The following is a 13,552-nucleotide window of genomic DNA, read 5'->3' as shown; positions in this document are numbered from 1 at the left end:
GATCACTGCTGTTATGCAAAAAGACATATCACCGCTGTCACGATCCCAACTATTGTACCGCTCCCACAGTCTCGTGGCACACAGCCTTACTAAGGTACTTTCCACCGCAAGCCCTTCGGCTGTGAGCGGCTGGCGCAGTTGCGCACTACGCCTCTTCCTGAGGCGACACAGAGACTTCTTCTGTACGCAGTTCATAGCTCTCGGTTTTACTTGGGTAGCTTTTATATCATAACACGAACGTCAACAGATGCTGATTGCATTGGACTCGGTTGACGCGCCGTGATAACCATCTGTGCCGAGCCCACACATCTACCTCAGGGGTTTAATAAAGCACACTGTAATTTGGTTTATATCATCGCTGCTACAGTATTCATCCAACTGCTGCGACGGAAGTGTACAGTAACTATTGCCAAAGCGCCTAGTGACAGGAAGTGAGTGATGGTGATGGTGATGGTGATGGCATGACTTTGAGTTATCAAGATAAGAAAAACGTCTTCATAGCCCTCGGTTCAACGGTAGCCTCAAACTTGACACCACCGCTCTCACCACTACCACCACCAACAACAACATCCACCTCAACCTGTCCTGCCATTGTAACGTTGTGATTGTTGTCAGTCAAGTACGCCGTTGCCACGCTCACATCCGTGACACCCGCCACCTCAATCGTCACGGCGTAAGCGAAATGGGCCTCGTTGATGACGGGCACGGCGACGGTTCCGTTCGCATTGACGTACGCGCTTACGTACAGGTTCTCGGCACTGGATGACGCTTCGACTCTCACGGACCCCGGGCGCGCGAAGCGAAAGTACGACGCAAACGCCCACAGGCGCGCCGAGACGTAGTAGGCGTCGTACTCGAGACGGACGAGGGCGTTGTCGCCCGTCGTGTTCTGCGCGCACCACCAGTGTGTGTAGCCCGACGTGTCGGAGTTGACGAAGGCGTTGTGCATGTACAGTGCCCATTGGAAGCCTTCACTGTTTTTGGTATTTCATTAGCATGGGTCCCGGGCGAATCTTGTACTCAAATTCATTCCAACAGAACACGATTAATTGCATTGGCAGTGAGTACAATTGTATCAAGTTCGTGTCAAGTCTGGGTATATTTGGTGGAGACAGGGGAAAGGGGGGACAAGTGAGAGTAGGTAGATGCGGGACTTGGTCCTATGTCGATCGGATAAGGTACCTACGCAAGTTGACCTGTCACGTCCCAGTATGAGTTCCATTTACCGGTGCCCTGTTTCATTTCTGTTAGTGAGTGCGAGTTGCGTGTGGCGAGTTTGGGGATATGTGAACAAGCAAATAAAAAGGCTGGGATGAGATCACCTACATCTGCCCATTCGGTCATTAGGTTTGGCTTGCCGCCTGAATTGAATGGTCGTTCTGGGTTGCTTTGATAATTGTGCCATGTCTAGTCAGTACCGGTCAGCTTCCTCTGTCACAGCCCAAGGCAGACAAGATACCTGGGTAGTTCTGCCCAGGTCAAAGTATTGACGTAAGTTGGATATTCGGGATTCTCCTACTTACCGCCACATCAAAAAACTCGGACCCTCCAGCTTGGTCGAGCTCGTACAAAATGTTCCTCTCTTGCCTTGCTCCAGTGGCGTCACAGCAGGCGATACTGATATTGGGAAAGGCTGCTTTGGCCGTCGGATACAATACCTCCAAGAAATCCTTTGCCTGGTACCCGTCTGATTCCATGCTCGCGTACGTCACGGGATTGAAGTCTGGTTCATTGTATGCGCCTAGCAGGGACACTTCGATCCCTTCCTGCTCGTAGTACCGGACGTATTGGACGAGGTAGTCGGCGTAAGCTTGTCTCCAGTCCGCGGAGCAGTTGCTGGCCCCTCGAACACCGCAGATGAATCCACCGTTGTCTTCTGTGCCGACCGACTTCATGCATCCCGGGGCAGACCATGCGTCGGCATACACGTACGCGTTCGGGTTGTACTTGAGCGCCGTCTGGGTCAGTTGTAGTTGGCATGTGTCGTTGCCGTCCCAGACGTAGTTGAACGGCCCTTCTGGCGTAGGTGGACAGTCGGGCAGAATAGACGAAACGTCACCGGCGACAATGCCCGGTGTTGAACCAATGTCGTTACGCACGATAGACAGGCCGCCGATGTTCTCGTCGAAGAGGATCTGAGTCACGAGGTCCTGGTTGGACGGCGATAGACCAACCGAGCCGAACTGTTGGCAGGCAATGCCAAATGCTCCAGAGCACCCACCTCCAATCATCGTCTGATACTTTTGAAGGGCATTGACAGATATGGAAGCCGAGTAGGTCATGGAAGGTGTATAGCTCCATGCTGAGCAGGTGGTGGCCGTAGCGGCGACGGTGGCCGCGACGACGACGATGGTGACGCTCTTCATGACACGGAAGTTAATTTGGGTGAAAGTTGACCACAAGCATTGGTCAAGCATTTTGGTCCATGTAAGTACCGAGATTCATAGGTAGTATATAGTTAACCTACCTATCTCCTTCAAAAGATCCTTGTCCCCACGTTCATGGAACCTCCGCAATCCACGGCACGGATTTTAACCACCGCACCATTTACCCAGCAAATTTATCCAGCGGCCGTTCTCCGTCAACGATGCATCGTTTGCAGATCGACACAATCGAGAAAATAGCTGCTCGAGGAGTCCGCTGGATATGGTTTGACTTTGGGTACGGCACCATAGTCGGGTGCCGATCACTCCATCGTAATATCATTAGTACGTGGTAGCTTACCAATTTAACCGGAGGTGCACAATTTGTCTTTGACGAATGTTAGGCTTTTCAAAGTCGGCAATCAATTCTGTCGAGGTCGGCAAGATGTTTGCGTTCCCAGCCACCCACACACGAGCTGCTCGACACCAGGCCTACTGATGGAGAACTCGACCTGCAGAACGTGATACAAGGACACTTTTGTCCTTGAGCCGGCCTGGTTCTCAAGAATCTCCATGGGTAACCTCAACCAGTAGTATCTTGCTTTCTCTGCTCGTGAGAAGGAGCTAGAGTCCTTCTACTGCCAGTACCAGCTTCATTCAGAGGTGGCATTGGCTTCCGCTGGCTCGGTGCAAATCCAGAACGCGCCACGGGTGGTGGAGGACCTCGACTGGCCCATGGTGCTTGCGTGACACCGTTGACGAAACCGAGCGGTGCTTTTGTCGCACTCCCAGCCCAAGGTGCAGCTGTGCCACTACCCGGAGGAGGTCCAGCAGGTCTCATGGTGCTTGGCGCGTGAGTGTCGGTAGGATTGCGAAGAGGTTGGCTTGCAGCGTGTGACACAGCGGGAGGTCGCGCTTCCGGATCCCTTTCCCACCTGAGAAGGGATCCAAAGGGGAAATGTTGAACAACGGGGAATTTAGACAAGACTTCTGCGTTGTACATCTTGAGCATGCCTTTATTGATCTTCCCCCATCCATCCTTGATACCTGATATGTCAAACAACATCGGACTGTGCTCCCAGAAGGGTCCCTTCTTGACTTCATAGATGAATGCGATAGCAGAGAAGTACATGTTTTTGTCCTTCTCCTTGTCAACCAGGTTTTGTTTCGTCACTGAAGACGCTTCCGGTGCATCGGGTAGGGATCCTTCTGTCGGAGTATCGTCTGTATCTGAAACAGCGGGCGCTAGTTGAGCTGATCCAAAGATGTATGGAAGGAAAGAATTGTCATCGAGCCCCCAAACACCATGTGAGCCTGCGGGTTCAAGATTATACGTCTTGATGATTTTGCGGATGAGTTCGAGGTAGCGTTCGAAAACGCCGAGCACGATACCTCGTTCTTCGACACTTGGGGTTGATTGAGGGAAGAAATCCAGCTTCCAGAGACAGGCCAGAAACGCCAAAAAGCTGAGCTCATGTCCCGTGCCATAGTCAAGACGCTGAGGACTGCCAAAGCTGCCCAGGAGATACGGGCCAATCTCGATGCGAGAAGGTAATAATGCGTCAGGCAAGCAGTCCCGAAGCAAATCGTCCATTTGTTCCTCAACCAATTTGTACCACTTTCGGAAACTGACATTTCCGAATCTCCTTGGACCAGTATCAGGGGGGACCTGGTCGACAAGATCACCTAGTTTGGTCAAGAGGGTGCGTAGATGAATGATTGGATCTGAATATGTAACACCGTCTGCGTTCAACGGCCAGGTCGTAGTCTTGATCGAGCCGTCTACACTTTCTTTCCGCGGTACAACCGCACGATTGAGTTGTAATATGAAAGTCATGACATCCTTGTATGCAAGGGAGGTCAGAAAGCTAGTCACATCGGGGCCATCGTGGATTCTCTTGGATGGCGCCTCGAAGTGGTGATTTTCTATGTCGCCGAGTTTGATCAAGGACGGAGAGGCCGCCATGACGAGCCGGAATTGCAAATCGGCTTCTTCGAGACCGCAACGATAGAGGTAGAGTAGGATTCTTCTCGCTTGGATCCCGATGTATTGGCAAAGATGATGTAGCAGGGATATTACAGTACGAAGTGCACACAGTGAAGGGCACGACGGGGATGACATAATCATTGCCCGCCGCCTCGCGCCCTCATTCTCTCTGTTGTTTCTTTCTCATCAGAACTAAAATACGGCCCGCGCCTGTGTCACTCGACGAATCCGCCGTAAACAAATGCACAGAGATGCGGCCTTGCATCTTCTGCCCTTCGCCTCCTCTACTCCATCCCTAGATTCTCAAGATGCTCCTGCGACAGTGACATAGCATCCAAGATGCGTCGCTCGGCTCGTCTCTCTGCGATCAGCGGAAGTGAAACGCTGCAGAATGTACAAGAACCAGAGGACTCATTGCACGATGTCACTGCCATTCTGAACGCAGAAGCGAGCAACTCCAATCGAACGCCGACTTCGAAACGAAAGCGTAACGCCACTAAACAAGTCCATCATGGAGAGTCACCGAGCAAGAGGAGGGAAGTTCAAGATGTGCGTGCATCGACTCTCGCAAAGTCTCCGAGCAGACCTTCCACGATACGATCCTCTGGCAAGCTGAAAGCGCGTCCGTCTCTTGCTCTCCGCCCACTTCCCTCGAAGCGGGATGCCTATGATCTTCCCGAATCACCTACCGACGGACCAGAACCGAAAAACCTGATGAGTCCGCCGGTGAAGATGAGAGTTTTAAACAAGAGAAAGCAACTGCCGGTCTCGCCATTCAGGGGCAGAGGAGAATTCGACACGAGATCCACGGCTACAGTCTATCTAGATGACTCCCCTAGAAAGGCCGTCACCAAGAATACGCTGCAGAAGATTGGATCCTCGTTTCTGAACTTGAAGCCTCCTGCTCGGCAGCAAGCCTCGACGGACATTCCATTCAATGGAGATGTATTTGCAGAGGCTCTTGTCGCGTCTGATGGCCCGGACACGCCCATTCTCCTCCCATCCCAAGTCAACAAGCTCGCTTCTACCGAGGCTGATTCCAGGACACCAGTGAAGCGAAGGATTGCTCAACCCTTAAGCGGACAAGTCAAAGCAGCGGCCCGTAATGGACCCCCATCTTCCACCGAACATGACCAAGAGCAGATATCCGAGAAGGCCAGGGTACCTAACCCACTGGCACACGCTGTCGTAGCGACGCAAACCAAAAGTAATAGTCCCAGGGGCAGAAAAAAGAAGTCCACGCTTCCAGATCGGTCATTGACTGCCGGTCTTGCGCCCAAGACTCCCGTCAGGGAAATCAGCTCAGCTCTTCATGCGCCCGATGCTTCTGCATCGGATAGAAGACAGAATCCAGGCACATCGAGACCGGCCGCCTTACACGACAGAGAAGTCGCCGATGATAACGATGACACCGACAACATTAACAACAGAAATGCTTCAGATGAAGAGGATCCCGAGCAACGAGGAAATGAAGACGGCGACGATGACAGCTTTGGAAAGGCAACTAATTGCCGACCAGAAGCCGAAGACAGCTATGATCAACAGGGACATCAGGATGATCATGATGTTCAAGAGAATCGACCAAAATCACGGGTCCAACGCCCAGAGACCGAAGCCGAGAGACGGAGGCGAAAGCAGCTAGAAGCTGAAGAGGAAGATGCCGAGGCAAGGCGTGTACGAAAGGCAATGAATAGCATCAACGAAGCGGCGGAGATTTTTGACTGCAAGTTGGCCTGGCAGACAGCTCTTGTAGCTTCAGCTGAGATTACCGAAGAGAGGGCATATTCGGAGCTCAGGTCTACGAATGGCAAAGCTATAGCTCGCTCGTTGAGATCTCTGGCGGAAGCATATAAAGAGTTAATTCGCCATGGTAACAACTCCGATGCTGGTGGTTCTACCGCGACTATTCAAAAGGATCTCCAAGTGTACAAACAGCGATGCCAGCACATCAGTGAATGTAGACATTCCCCGATTCTCGACCGTCACCAGGACCGCAGACGCGAACGCAAACACATGATCTGGGACATCTACGAACATCTTGTTCCTGACTCGCTTAAACTGGCCAAATACGTCCTTCGCGCACAATATCAGGCCAATCACTTGAACACGGCCGCTCTCAGAGAAATGATCGAGGTCTTGAAAGTCACCCGGCTATTAGCGAATAGCGCTACCCAGTGGCAGCCGAGGCCGAAGGTTCCCGTTGGCATCAGAAGGAAAGTGCAGCTGAAAGTTGCGCAGAACGTTGAACACATAATACGCCAATACCAGGAAAAGGTCTCGATTGAAGACCAAGAGATCTATCGTGACGAACTAGAGATCAAGCAAAGAGCCGATCATGAGCGGTTCCTATTGGAGGTGCAGCGACGACGAGCAGCAGTCAGAGAGAAACATCTCACCTACGCCGCTCGCATCTCCCGAGAGCCAGTTGACCAAGTTGTCGACGTCGGCGATTCGAATCAAGACGAGCCACTCTACCAACATGGACAATCTAGATTTAGTCAACCAAACGTTGTCGGCAGCCCACCCGACAAGGCCTTTACACATCGGGAACCCACCCAGGAGAGTGGTCGAACAGCAGCTAAGCAATGGTCCTCGAGTGAACTTGAGCTCTTGTTGAACGCGCTCCAAAAATATACCTCCCCAACAAGGTTTGAAGACATAATTGCTGCCTACGGTGGATATAGAGGTAGGCTTGGTAAGTACAACAAGGACGAGATCATCGCCCAGGCACGTTGGGTCAAAAAGAGCATCTTGAGAGAATCGTACGACTTTTACAACGGACAGTGGGACTGGCTCCTTTCTCTACCCGACTGAGACGATTACTTAGCTAATGTATCAATACTGAGTCCGAAAACGGCGAGCGGACGAAGAAAATTCACGACTGACGGATTATTAAAGATACCCCTGTAACATGTTTGACTGTACTCCGTATCTGGGCAAAGATGGGAGTCTTCTGTTGGATACCCAGTGCCCCGTGTGGACACACCTCATCTGAGTACGCGACAAGTATAGCGTTCACATTGAAATGTATTCTCCTACCATGATCTCGACTTTGAAACAAAGTCTAACTAATCGCCCCTGACGAAGCCGGCTTCCAGCTCACTGTGATATTCAGGTCAAGCTGCCCTGCCCCAAGTTATATAGTAGATTCTCCTTCCAATGCCTCGCCAGACCCCATGTCACTACCATCAGTTCTTCATTTTCCCCGTCCAGCCACAGCATTGGTGAGACTGACTTTAGATTGAAGGGAAATGAGGAGGAGGATACAGGTCTGTGACTGACCAATTTGCGTATCGTATGCTCCGCCGGACTCTGGAACTAGAGCGGAGCATTGGAGCGCCGAGTCTCAGTCGCGTCTGACTCGCGCCTGGCACAAGCCGCCAATCTGCACATCCCAATCGCATGTTTCAGCAGTGCCCGAACCCTGGTCTCTTTGATGTCTTTGGTCTTTCTCTAACCACTAGCCAAAGGGCCCTCTTCTTCGTTGTTGGCATTGCAAGTTGGTTATCGTCTATTTCATCTTTTTCGTTGACAGTACTCCGAACTCCGTAATTCTAATCATATCTTGTGCTGTTTCCTTTTCTCTGCGTTGGCCGGCCTCGCTCTAGGACCGGTCTACCGTCAAACCAACTCTGGACACCATGGACAGACATGTCTCCTCCAAGGCTGACGAGTCCAAGTTGAAGTCGTCCAATGCAACTCCCAGGCCTGTGACAAAACCTTCTGCCCCGAGACTGTCGACTTCTTCCAGACCCTCGACAACGGCTTCTGCAGCCAAGGCGAGTGTCGGCGGCTCTCTGAGCAAACCACCTGCACGCCCAACAACCACGTCTACGGCTCGAAGACCTACGAGTACGTCTACCTCGTCCACGACCGCCCAGACCAGCCATGCAACGAAGCCGTCCGTCAGCTCTATCGATGAGAGGGCCTCTGGCGATGAGAAGAGAAAGGAGGGGATCTCAGCACGGCCCAAGAGGATGTCATTGGCTTCAAACACCAGTGCTGACCGAACTGCGACGTCCAAGACCGTCAGCGCAACGCCAGCTCGGCGGACCACTCTTCAGCCAACCACCACCCGAGCCAGTGCTGCCAGCCCGGTTGGCAGTAGGAAAGTACCCGCGACTCCTAGTACCTCACGGACAACCCCCAGCACCACTGCGCGTTCAAGGCCTCTGGCGACAGTAGCCTCGCGAAACATTGGGGCCAGCGGTCTTGCTGAGAAGAAGCGTCTGAGCACGATACCAGCGTCCCCTGCCACCAAGCCAAGTGCGGAAGAAGCAGAACATAATAAGGAAAATGCAGTTGGGCCGACCGAGCACAAACCTGTCCGACCTGCGCTGGGTTCTAGAAAGTCCACTCGCTCTGTCCTGATTGAGCAGCAGATACGTGAGTTCGAACTTGTCAACAGTATGCTTCAAGCGGCCATGGCTTCGGATGGGGCGGACGAAGAAGAGAAGCACAACATCTCCGAGGAAGCTGCAGCAACGATCTCCAAGCTGAAGTCTGACCTTGCGAAAGTACGAGAATTTGAGAGGACTCATGGTCGTCTTCCAACCAACGCTGAGCTTGAGGAAGCTACCTCTGTCACAGCAGAAAGTGGTACAAACTCTCCAATTCGCGAAACTCTTAGCCAAGGTGAAGATGCGGGACTTGACGTCTCGGTCTTGCAGACTGAGCTCGCTCAGAGCAAGGAAGAGGTTAGCAGTCTACATTTGCAGCTAGCTGAGCTCAAGACGAAGCTGGAGGAGTTTAGCAAGAGTGCAGAAGAAGAGTCTCGTGCGGTGCAGGCTGCGGCTGAGTCGACAGAGAAGGACCATGCTACCAAAATTCAAGAGCTAATAGCACTTAACGAAGGGAAACTCGGCGAGGTGGAAATCGCTCACAAGGCGAAGCTGGACGAATTAGCAAACGATCGACAATCCGAGGTGGATGCACTCACGCAAAAACTCTCGGGCCAGGTGGCGGCCAAAGAAGCAGAGGCCAGTCAACTGAGGGTAGAGCTCGATGAATTGCGGATTTCGGGATCCTCCAAGGAGTCTGCAAACCAAAGCGAGCTGGAACGACTAAAGTCAGAGCTTGAAGAACTCCGTGCTGCAGCAAACAAGGAGAAGCTGGTGAAGGATGCTCAAATAGAAAAGCTCAAACTCGATCTCGAGACCAAGAAGATTGAATCAGACAGTGTGAGCGCAAGCGAGTTCGTACCCTCTCCGAGCATCTCGCCAACCCAAAGCATGGAGCTTGAAGAGGCACAAAAGAAACTAGAGGCCGCGCAGACTCGTCATCAAGCCGCCAAAGAGAACGCGAAAACCAAAATTGCACGACTGCAAGAGGAGTTTGAGACGAAGAGCCGAACCCTTGAATCCCAGCACAAAGAGGAGCTCGAAATGCTCAGAGAAAAGCTCGCTCAGACTGAAGCAGCTTCTGCTGAGAAACAGAAACTGGTCGAGCAGCAAGAGGAATCCCACGCAAAGCTCAATGAGGAAATGTCTCAACAGGACCAAGCAATGCAATCTCTGAAGCAGCAACTGATCGACCTTCAGCAAGTAAAGGACGAAGAGAGAGAGGCTCAGGCCGCCACGATAGCCGAGTTGCAAGAAAAGCTGCAAGGCCTCGAACAGCAGAAGGCCGATGACCTCGTGGCTGCACAAAACGCACATCTCGAGAAGGTACGGGAAATCGAGGATCAACTGAATGCTACCAAACAAAGTTTGCAGGGCGCGGAAGAATTACACAAGAGTCAACTGGAAGAATCATTGCGACAGTCGTCTGAGGAGTTGAGCAAAGCCAAAGCTGAACTTCAAGAGGCGAAAGCCGACCATACAAGCAAGCTTGAGGCCCTGCAAGCAGAACTTCAGAAGTCCTTGGATCAAGCTGGTACGACGCAAGGTGACCACGAAAAGGCCGTTTTATCATTGCAAAGCGAACTGGATGAGGCAAAGACTGCTCTTACCGACGCACTCGAGAAACATGAGAAACTTCTGCAAACCCATGAGGCTGAGGGTAATACTGCCAAAGAAGAGCTGGCTCTTTTGAAGGCTACTCACGACGAAGAGTTACAGCAAGCTCATTCTGAGGCACTGGCAAAGCACGAAGAGGGGATTGCCGGGCTGAAGGTGACCCATGCTGGGGAGGTGCAACAACTGGAGGAGAAACTCCATTCTTCTCAAAAGGAAATATTGACCCTTAAGGAGAGTCATGCATCCCGAATTCAGGAGCTAGAAGAACAGATGAAGGCGTCTTTGGCTGGTCTGGAAAGCCTCGAAGCTGGCCATATCGCAGAACTTGATCGCGTCAAGGTTGCTGCTGAAGAAGGTCATCAGAAAGCAATCGAAGAAACCGAAAGAGCCCACGTAGAGCGTGTCCGCCAACTTGAGCAGCACCTCAACGCGGTCGAGGCCGAATTGTCGAACATAAAGGCTCGACACTCCGAAGAGCTTGCCGAGATGGAGAGACGAAGAGTTCTGGATCAGGAGGTTGCTATGAGTGCTCTTAATGAGTCCCATGCAAACAGAATCACAGAATTAGAGGCACAGCTCAAATCTGCCCAGGAATCCTTGGAATCTAGCAAAGCCGAACACACCGCACAACTACAAACATTGGAAGCAGACATTGCTTCTCGCCATACTCACACCATTGAATCGTTGAAATCCACCCATGCTGAGCTTCTCAAAGAGGCCGAATCCAACGCCAAAGCCAACCAAGAGAAGGCTATAGAAGAAGCACGTGCTTCATTAACAGAAGAGAAACGACAGCTTGAAATGCAGACCAACGCTTTACAGTCCGATCTGGACGGCACCCGGTTCCAACTTCAGAGCTTAAGGGGCATCTTGCAGTCGATGGACGAAGAGAGCAAGTCCAAGGAGTCAGAGCACGCCGAAGCCCTCGAAAAGATGGAACAAGAATTGTCGATGGCCATACAGAAAGTGGCTGAGAAATCCACTCAAGTCATGACACTTCAGTCCCACCACGACCAGACCCTCGCTGAGGTCAAGCAAGTTCTACAGACCAAGGCTCAGGAAGAGCTCGAGAGCCTCCGTAGTGAGCACGAAAAAGCACTAGCAGATCTTCAGGCTACCTTGGAGAAGGAACATAAGCAGGCTCTTGACAGAATCATGGAGGACCATGCCAAGTCGAGCGAAGCTGACCAGGAAAAGAACAAGTTGCAACACGAGGACTTGGAGAGGAGAATGAAAGAGGTGCATGATGCCCAAATGGACGAGATCATGAAAACGCTGGAGAACCAATGGAAGTCTCAAGTGGACCAACTGGAAGAGGCAAATGCGGCCGTCAGTGCCCGCCTCGCCCAGGCCACGACGGACCATGCGGGAGCAATGGAGTCTCTGAATTCTGATCATGAAGCGGCACTCTCGAAGCTACAAGCAGAGCTGGATGTTGCTCGCCAGGCCTCCGAAACACCAAAGGATACCACCGAACTGGATGAATTGAGGGATCAGCTCATTCAGTCTCGCCAGCAACTCGAGCAGCTTGAACAGGAACATCAGAAGACTATGGCAGCAGCACTCGAATCGCATGAGTCTTCCATGACAGTAGTGAAGCAGGAACTTGAGACAGCGAGGAAGTCTCTCGAAGATCGTCCAGACCGTGCCCAACTTGAGGAACTGAGAACCAAATATGTTCAAGCACAATCCTCTCTGGACGAGTTGCATGTTAAGCACGAGCAAGCGTTACGCGAATCCCAGGCTGGATATGATGACATGATCGAGAAACTTTATGCCGAATTGAACGAGGTCAAGAAGGGTGCTGAAGATATGCCCAGTGCAACGGAGCTTCAGAACGTCAGGGCGGAGCTCGAAGGTTTCAGAAAGACCATCGCCTCGTTACAAGCCGAACTGGAAGGCGCCATGCTGGAGATCGAGACCCAACGAGGGATGGCTGAGGACGCCCAAAAGGAAGTCAACAAACTCAAGCAAGCTCAGAAGGAGGTCGTCTTGCCAAGTCCAAAGCCTCGGGGCAAGAGTCGCAGCCCGCGGAGAAAATCAATGAACCCGCTCACTCCGACAGGTCCAAAGAAGGGTCTCGAGTCAAGCAAGTGGGCTACTCCTGAAGATGCAGTTCCTGCAGAAGAGCATATTGGCGAAACCTCCACCAGCGGCTTGAGAGGAGCTGTGGCTTCCCAGGACAATGACGATGGTGTCCCCTCGGAGGAAGCATCCATCCCGCCTGTCGAGTCCACTCCAACAGCTCCTAAACGCAATGTGGCCGGTCAATTGGCGGGTATCCACGAAGAGATCAAGCAATTGAGTGAGCTCAGTGACGAGATGTTTGATGACCATCAGAAGATGGCTAGAACGTTGAACAAGGTTGATGATACCACAGCGACCACGGTCGATGTTGAAGAGCAGGGCGATGAATGAGTGAGTGAGACGACGAGGTATTGGAGGTGTGATTGAGTATTGGAGACCCAGTGATTCTTCCCAGGCCTAATGGGCTTCTTACCATGGAGACCTTCGTTTTCATTCTTTTCCAACCACAGTTTTGTCTTTCTCTATGGCGTTGTCTTTGTAATAGCAACGACACGTTCTGTGGCTATCCTACACACTTTTTCTTGGTCTCCTCAACCAGCGAACAAGCAAGCGAGAATTGAAAATGCAAAGCATCCGACAGCGGGTTGTGGACTGTTTCGGTGGTCAGCAGCAGTGTCGAATTGACATTATTGATGACGATTGTAGCCTTTTGTGGAGTTGAGATACCCCCTTTTTTGTTTATCATATTCGTTACTACTCTGTACCTTCTGAACAGGTCGGTCCTGAGCAAGAAATGCGCATTCTTTTTGTATCCGATTGTTTCGTTTCTGGTTGATTCATATTGTGGAGCGTACGGAAAAGGGTTCTGGCCAACGACACAAGGCAACGAACATGCATGAGTTTAGGTGTTTCACTAAGCGACTTGCTTTCCCCTTGTCCTCGAATCGCGCCGGGCTCACTAGGCCTGGTTCATGGAGTCTGGGAGACGAACGATAGTGTAAGTTGTTTCAAAACTCGACATACTTATACGGAGTAAGGGTCCCTCGAAATCTCACCTCTGTAGGAGTTTTGCATTTCATATATGGACGAAGTCAATTCGGCTTTACGTCTTCTCTCTCTCTCTCTGTGCTTACCTTTCTCTTCGCACGCACACGCATACATGCATGATGCACATCTCTTCCACCCTGGATCAGTGTCATTGAAGTTTATCCGGAGGG

At 51.7% G+C, this 13,552-nt stretch overlaps 4 protein-coding genes across 4 annotated transcripts; 2 read left to right on the top strand and 2 right to left on the bottom strand.

Moving 5' to 3' along the window:
- Positions 1–475: 475 nt before the first annotated feature.
- Positions 476–2,366, bottom strand: PV08_07285 (uncharacterized protein; the record flags this gene model as incomplete). Its single annotated transcript, XM_016381615.1, has 4 exons — positions 476–974; positions 1,187–1,233; positions 1,327–1,407; positions 1,524–2,366. 4 exons carry the CDS (start codon positions 2,364–2,366, stop codon positions 476–478), a joined length of 1,470 nt encoding a protein of 489 aa, XP_016234717.1.
- A 580-nt stretch (positions 2,367–2,946) lies between these two features.
- On the bottom strand, positions 2,947–4,329 carry PV08_07284 (uncharacterized protein; the record flags this gene model as incomplete). The annotated part of the gene is made up of 1 exon (XM_016381614.1): positions 2,947–4,329. The coding sequence occupies one exon, from the start codon at positions 4,327–4,329 to the stop codon at positions 2,947–2,949; it is 1,383 nt and encodes a 460-aa protein (XP_016234716.1).
- Positions 4,330–4,689: 360 nt separating this feature from the next.
- Positions 4,690–7,164, top strand: PV08_07283 (uncharacterized protein; the record flags this gene model as incomplete). The annotated part of the gene is made up of 1 exon (XM_016381613.1): positions 4,690–7,164. The coding sequence occupies one exon, from the start codon at positions 4,690–4,692 to the stop codon at positions 7,162–7,164; it is 2,475 nt and encodes an 824-aa protein (XP_016234715.1).
- Positions 7,165–7,991: 827 nt separating this feature from the next.
- Positions 7,992–12,725, top strand: PV08_07282 (uncharacterized protein; the record flags this gene model as incomplete). Its single annotated transcript, XM_016381612.1, has 1 exon — positions 7,992–12,725. The coding sequence occupies one exon, from the start codon at positions 7,992–7,994 to the stop codon at positions 12,723–12,725; it is 4,734 nt and encodes a 1,577-aa protein (XP_016234714.1).
- Between the last annotated feature and the right edge of the window lie 827 nt (positions 12,726–13,552).

The sequence above is a fragment of the Exophiala spinifera genome, assembly GCF_000836115.1.
Source record: "Exophiala spinifera strain CBS 89968 unplaced genomic scaffold supercont1.5, whole genome shotgun sequence".
NCBI classification, from domain to species: domain Eukaryota; kingdom Fungi; phylum Ascomycota; class Eurotiomycetes; order Chaetothyriales; family Herpotrichiellaceae; genus Exophiala; species Exophiala spinifera.
Note: the sequence above shows the minus strand (reverse complement) of the source record. Positions and strands in the feature narration are given on the sequence as shown.